At 37.7% G+C, this 6,269-nt stretch overlaps 2 protein-coding genes across 3 annotated transcripts in view; one reads left to right on the plus strand and one right to left on the minus strand.

Moving 5' to 3' along the window:
- The window catches only part of LOC122718162 (single Ig IL-1-related receptor-like), a 52,368-nt gene extending 48,826 nt beyond the window's left edge, over positions 1-3,542 (plus strand). The window contains exons 7-8 of one of the 2 annotated variants that reach the window (XR_006347335.1): positions 560-1,479; positions 1,571-3,542. Coding sequence is in view for 1 of the 2 variants with exons in the window: in XM_043942944.1 (XP_043798879.1) it covers positions 560-1,005 (446 nt within the window). In the remaining variant the exon portion in view is untranslated. Of the gene's footprint in view, positions 1-559 lie in introns of both variants that reach the window. The other variant, XM_043942944.1, reaches the window with a different exon arrangement.
- Positions 3,112-6,269, minus strand: part of LOC122718161 (probable multidrug resistance-associated protein lethal(2)03659) — a 7,989-nt gene continuing 4,831 nt past the window's right edge. Inside the window, exons 11-15 of the mRNA XM_043942943.1 lie at positions 6,074-6,250; positions 5,541-5,997; positions 5,016-5,379; positions 4,237-4,933; positions 3,112-4,150 (exon numbers count right to left, since the gene is read on the minus strand). Of these exons, the coding sequence (XP_043798878.1) occupies positions 4,010-4,150; positions 4,237-4,933; positions 5,016-5,379; positions 5,541-5,997; positions 6,074-6,250 (1,836 nt within the window). The 3' untranslated portion in view covers positions 3,112-4,009. The remainder of the gene's footprint in view (positions 4,151-4,236; positions 4,934-5,015; positions 5,380-5,540; positions 5,998-6,073; positions 6,251-6,269) is intronic.

Below are 6,269 nucleotides of genomic sequence, written 5' to 3' on the forward strand. Positions count from 1 at the left end.
TGTGTGTGTGTGTGTGTGTGTGTGTGTGTGTGTGTGTGTGTGTGTGTGTGTGTGTGTGTGTGTGTGTGTGTGTGTGTGTGTGTGTGTGTGTGTGACACCCCTCGTGTCTTTTCTTCAACACATGTTCCAACATATAACAAGTAAATATAATTGGAAAAAAATATCAGCTTTTCCTCTTCTTCAGCGTACGATGGAGAGAGAGAGAGAGAGAGAGAGAGAGAGAGAGAGAGAGAGAGAGAGAGAGAGAGAGAAGTGAAGGGTTATCCCTCGGGATATCCACCGTGGAATCGCACCGCGGAACGTGAAATTTGGCAAATTGAATTAGAAAGTTGGGTCGGTTTCCCTCTTGGACGCCGAGTTGTTTGTGTTTGTTTCTCGTATTCGAATTAGGCTTGGACCCCTAAACTCCATCTCTCGATACGTACCGGGTGTGTCGAAATTAAAAAGGAAGCGAAATTAAATTCTTAAAAATTTCACGCAGCTGAAAGCGGTAGAAATTCGGTATCAGATATTTATATAATGGAAGAGGGTAGAAAATAAACGGGTATTTTCGTTTCAGGGTCGTTGGAGATCGGCGCGCACGTCTCTTCGAGCCGAAGGATCATCGTGATCCTGAGTCCAGCCTGCCTGGGGAACGTTTGGAACGAGGCGAGCGTGGGCCCCATCCTGAACCAGTTATCGTCGCTCGCGACACGAACGATAGCGATCGTGACCAAGGATTTGCCGAACGCGACCACGATCGCGAAACGATCGAATCGGGGCTGCAACAACTCGACCGAGCTCTCCCTCGATCGCCTCAAGATCCTCCATTGGGACGAGGCGTGGAACTCGTCCGGTTCCGGTGACCATAATAAATTTTGGTACAAGCTCCGGCTCGCCATGCCCCCCGTCCGGCCGATCAGCACCGAAGGTGGATGCCAATCGGTCGCCATGATCGTCCAAGCGAATGGAAAGTGCGGACAACAGAAGGCTCGCTCGCGCGAAAGTCTCGAGGTTCTAGTATAAGTTTAAGGAAGATGAGTTTCAGGGAGAAGATATGTGTATTCCTACGTGTATTCATCCATCCATCCATCCATCCATCCATCCATCTATATATACATACATCCGCGTTTCTTACTTCCGCTTTTGCGCGAAGCGACGCGGCATCGTGCCAAACGTTCGATCGTCGACGCGTTTCCCATCGTGTTCCTCCCGTTTCTTGATGTGGAAACGATTTAGAATCCTTCCCCGAAAATTTGACATTTTTTTGTTTTTCGACGAAAATCGATCGTTCCCCGTACGAATCAATGTTTCACAATGTGTTTCGTTCCTGTTTTCGTTATAATGGAACGCGTTGACGCCGCTTCCTCGACGCGAATTCCTCTTTTCGCGATATCGGGGCGAAAAAGAGATTGAAAAGAAGATTTGGAAAAGTGAGGTTAGGATTTGAAGATTTGCGAGATACGGACGAGTTCCGTAAGTCGGTGGTATCTAGTGAGCGTAAATATCAACTTTTCCAACGAGCGAAACTTTCTTTTTCGTATCGCGAACGAAATATTCCATCTCATTTTGTATCTCTTGCTCTCTACAGTATAGTCGACAACGATCCCTTGCGACGCTCGAGGAAAGAGGAAACGAACGACATCCGCAGTCTTCCTTCTCGCACGTGTACGTGACACTTCGAAGCGAGCGAAAGAAAGAAAAGAATCAAGATGTGAGAACAAGTTACATGATAAAAGATGAGGAGAGAGGAAAACGAGTCCCTCTCGTTTCTCTCGTCTCTATATACATATACGTATACATATATATAGTATCGCTTATTACATAGACTTTCTCGTTTTCTATGTTTTTGTATATATCGAACAATTCGGGTGCTTCGTTATTCTTATTTATTTACTTAACTAGACCGTATTATTTATATACCGTTTAGATGTTAATCGATCGTTCGAATGAGATCAAGAATTATGTAAAAGTCTATGTTTTTAGACGTACTTTTCTAAGAGGATTTTACGCGCGGTTTTTAGCGAAAAAAACAAAAAAATTTACTTAATCGTAAGACTAATGATAATAACACATAAGTATTTTATACTGGTTTGTATATATATATATGTAAAAGGAGGAAAAGGATAAAGGATGCGTGTGCGAGTGTATACATACGCGTGTATCTGGTATGCATGTGTATATATATAATATATATATATATATATATATAATAGTTTTTGTATCTTTCAGAATAATCATGCCTCGAATGATCACGAGGCGCTTTACAGAAAATCCTGTAATTCTAATGATAGAAGTAACGATTATCCGCAACATATAACCTAACCGCATAATTGTACCTATTCTAAATGTTAAACACACGCGCAGATTCCGCAACGTGAGCTTAATTTTAATATCATAGTAATCTCTTTACTGTCAGTATTACGATACACTAGTGTACTTGTTTCGCGAGAATATGCCTGGACGATTGATCCACACGCGTCACGGGCAATTGTTGCGAGCCGAGTATAAGCAGAGTATATATAGACGTTAGGAGGTATACTTGTTTGTTTAGAGATATACAAAATGACGAAGCGACAAGTATCCTTTAATCGTTCGTTGTCGCGTTTCTTTTTTTCTCTCCCTTTCTCTTTCTCTCTCTCTCTCCTGGTTACGATAAAAGACAATCGTTCTTAAGATTTTTTAAAGAACAATATGGTGAAAAAATTGTGTATGTAAGTGTAATATGTGTATGGCTCGTTTCCGTTTGATTAAATCGCACACACTCTGAACAGAATCGACGATACAAGGCTCTACACGTACCAAATATATCAATCGTCCGTTTCTCTTCGCATCTTGTTTGATTGGAGAATAAACGGAAATTGTTGTTCGAGAATTCGATAATAAACAGAGACTATTTATATTTCCAGAAATCGTGGTTAAATTGTCACTTTTTCTTATTAACGAAATTGCGTTTCGCAAATTTGCCGAGATCACTGCCATTTTTAATTGTTGAACGACGACGACGACGACGACGATGAGGATAACAATAATCGTCGTATAATTGTTATTTTCTATATTTTCTATAATAGAAAATGTTAAATGTGAATGAAAAAAAAAAAATTCTTTAAAAATGAAAAAAAAGACACGATGTATCAACAAGATAAATGTTGCATTTATATTTTCCATTTATAATATAATTAAATTACATAGGCACTTGTACATAATACGATTAATTTCATTTAAGCGTACGATATATCATCTTGTACGAAAAATAGGTCTATTATGTAAAATAATAAGTATAAGACATGAACCTTTTAGATTCTTGAATAGAAAAAATTGCACTTCTGACACAGTACAAACTGGGAAAATTCGTTTGATCGATGATAACACTGTTCTCGTTTGCTTCGTATTACGAATTTAAGATTCGATTCGATATATACAGATGAGGAAAGAATCGAAAATATCTCAAACTCGTAATTCTTTTTTTTTTTTTTTTTCCAATTTTTATGTACATAAGTGGCAATTAAATACAGAACCGCGGTTTTTTAATAAAATTGTTTTGATATGAGCATAAATCGATCGAAACATTCTACTTAAGAAATGATATAACCATTCTTCTGAAGAATGGTTTTTTTATATTACATAGCACCGATACGTGGAAGAAACGAGAGTTACAACGGTGAGGTAAATCTTTACTCTCTAATTATAATACGGTATGTATAAAAAGTAATGTCGTATCACATGTATAAGTACGTATCTTGAATCTTGTTACAATTATTTAAAGCAATATTTATCGGAATAAAAATATGATTTCAAATTCGTTCATAAGGTATATCAGTCTATGGCAATGATTGATATTATCGACGAACGTGATATTCGATAAAAAAAAAAATGAGCCCTGAAAATAATATGTACTTCGTTAAAAGTACTAGTCCTATAAATTGATAATTGTATAAAGATACTATCTAATAAGACTATGAAACGTAGTCTTTCAAAGAAAAGAATGAATTTTCAATTTCATTCCGTGAATATTATATTTATAAAGTTATCAAAGTGTAGTCGACGTTCGATTCTCGTAGCTTAAACGTGCAATTTCTTTCAAAGCTTCTGCCATTGCCGGCCCTGTTTCGTTTATCATACTGTTTAGATGCCCATTCTTTTGAATCAATACGTGAGGAGCATCGAATTCCTACGGAATTAAAAACAAATTTTATCCATTATCCTTTCCCTTTTTTTCCCAACTTTCAATTATAGAAAATTTATAAGGATACTTACCACCGCATTACCGGCGTCCATCACCAAAATTCGATCACTGTCCATCACAGTATTGAGACGGTGGGCAATAGTGAGAACTGTACATTTGGCAAATTTTACACGAATTGTTTTTTGGATAAGCTCGTCGGTTTGTGGATCGACGTTCGCGGTTGCCTCGTCAAGAACGAGGATCGGATTGTTTTTTATTATCGCGCGTGCTAGACAGACCAATTGACGTTGTCCAACACTCAGATTAGAACCACCTTCGTTAATGTGAGATTGTAGGTTATATTCTTTCAATTCAACTTCTTCTAATGCTTGCCAAAGTTCATCGTCGTTGTAATTATCGAAAGGATCTAAATTCTTTCTCAACGAACCCGAGAATAAGAAAGGTTCTTGAGGAATAATACTAATCTTCGAACGCAAATCGTGAAGCCCAATCTCGTGAATCGGAACACCATCTATTTTAATAACACCATCGAGATACGCAAAGCGAAATATTGCCGATATTAACGATGATTTTCCAGCACCTGTTCGTCCAACAATTCCTATCTTTTCGTGCGAATAAATCATAAGATTCAGATTCTTTAGTACAGGACTCTCGGTTGGACTATATCTCATCGATACATTTTGAAACTCAATTTTACCCTCTTCGGGCCAACTTTCACTAGGTTTTTTATCCGGTGTGCTTTCGAAGGGTGGTTCGCTCTCCAAATTGCTAAAAATACAATTAATGAATTAATTGAACGTAATGAAAATATTTGTACAGAAATCGTGCTAATTTGCTCGTGGATACTTACGTATACTCCAACACACGTTCTACCGAAGTCATTTGATTTTCTAGCTCGGTACTTTGTCTCATACCCCACTGGAACATTCCAGTTAATCCGAGACTTTGCGTTATGGCCAAACCCACGTTACCTTTCCCCGCAGCAGTGTCTAGTAGCAAGAAACTCAAAGTAACCAAGGTGATGTAAATAACGCAGAAGAAATCCAGCCAGAATGCAAACGCTCTTGAAGAAGATATGAATATGTACCATGCTGATGAATGTAAATCTTGGTGTTCGTCAAATTCTTTCGTCAAAATTTCTTGAGCTTTAAAGGCACGAACTGTTGGCAATCCTTCCAAGGTTGCACTGAGATGTGCAAAGACCGGCGATCGAGCTAACATTTATTATCATAAATTGATTAATTATTTCGCGACTTTTAAATCATTAAAAGTTCCTTCTTTTAGATATGAAAAACAATAGAACTGAAGACTGGATGAAGACTCTCTTTCTCCACTTTTTTTAAGAAAAAAGATCGTGTTAAAAATAAGTACTCACTAACTCCATCCAGACGTTTGACACTGCGACTAGTTGCCAGATAGAAAACACGAAGATAGTAGAAAATTATTCCGATTATCACGGTGGGTATTAGTAACCAATAATTAGCTACTGCAACAACAGCTACAATCCCAAGAAGGGACAAGCCGATTTGTAAACAATCGATTAAAGCTATTGGTAATACTTCATCGATAGCACCCATATCCTTTGAAAATCTATTAAGAACACGTCCCGACGTGTTGGTATTGAAAAATCTCATTGTTGCTTGACTCAAAGATTGGAACATACGGTCGTGCAATCTAATTGATGCTTTCATACATGTCGTAAAGAAGGTAAATGAACGTATGAAAGTAATTATAACGGTAGAAATGACTAAGCCAGTGTACAAATATATACAATATTCACGGCTTAACGGACCTTTCCACTCTATCTCGACTTCATTGTTCGTCTCGTTTACCTTTGGATAAATATATTTACTCGTTATAATTAAAGCATAAAAATTTGATAAAAAGTAAAGAAATGATAATAATTACATATTTCTCTTCCATATTGACCCATTCAGAGATAAAGAAATCGCTACCACTAGCGAGACCTTGTGCAAGCACACAAAATATAGCAATGGTAGCTACGAGACACCAATTTCCACCTGCACGGAAATATTTTGCATACACTTCACCGGAAACTTTGCCCTTCGACTGCATTTCAGCTATCTATGTACAAAATATAAAC

The sequence above is a fragment of the Apis laboriosa genome, unplaced genomic scaffold (assembly GCF_014066325.1).
Source record: "Apis laboriosa isolate Shangri-la unplaced genomic scaffold, ASM1406632v1 scaffold5_cov152, whole genome shotgun sequence".
Classification (NCBI taxonomy): domain Eukaryota; kingdom Metazoa; phylum Arthropoda; class Insecta; order Hymenoptera; family Apidae; genus Apis; species Apis laboriosa.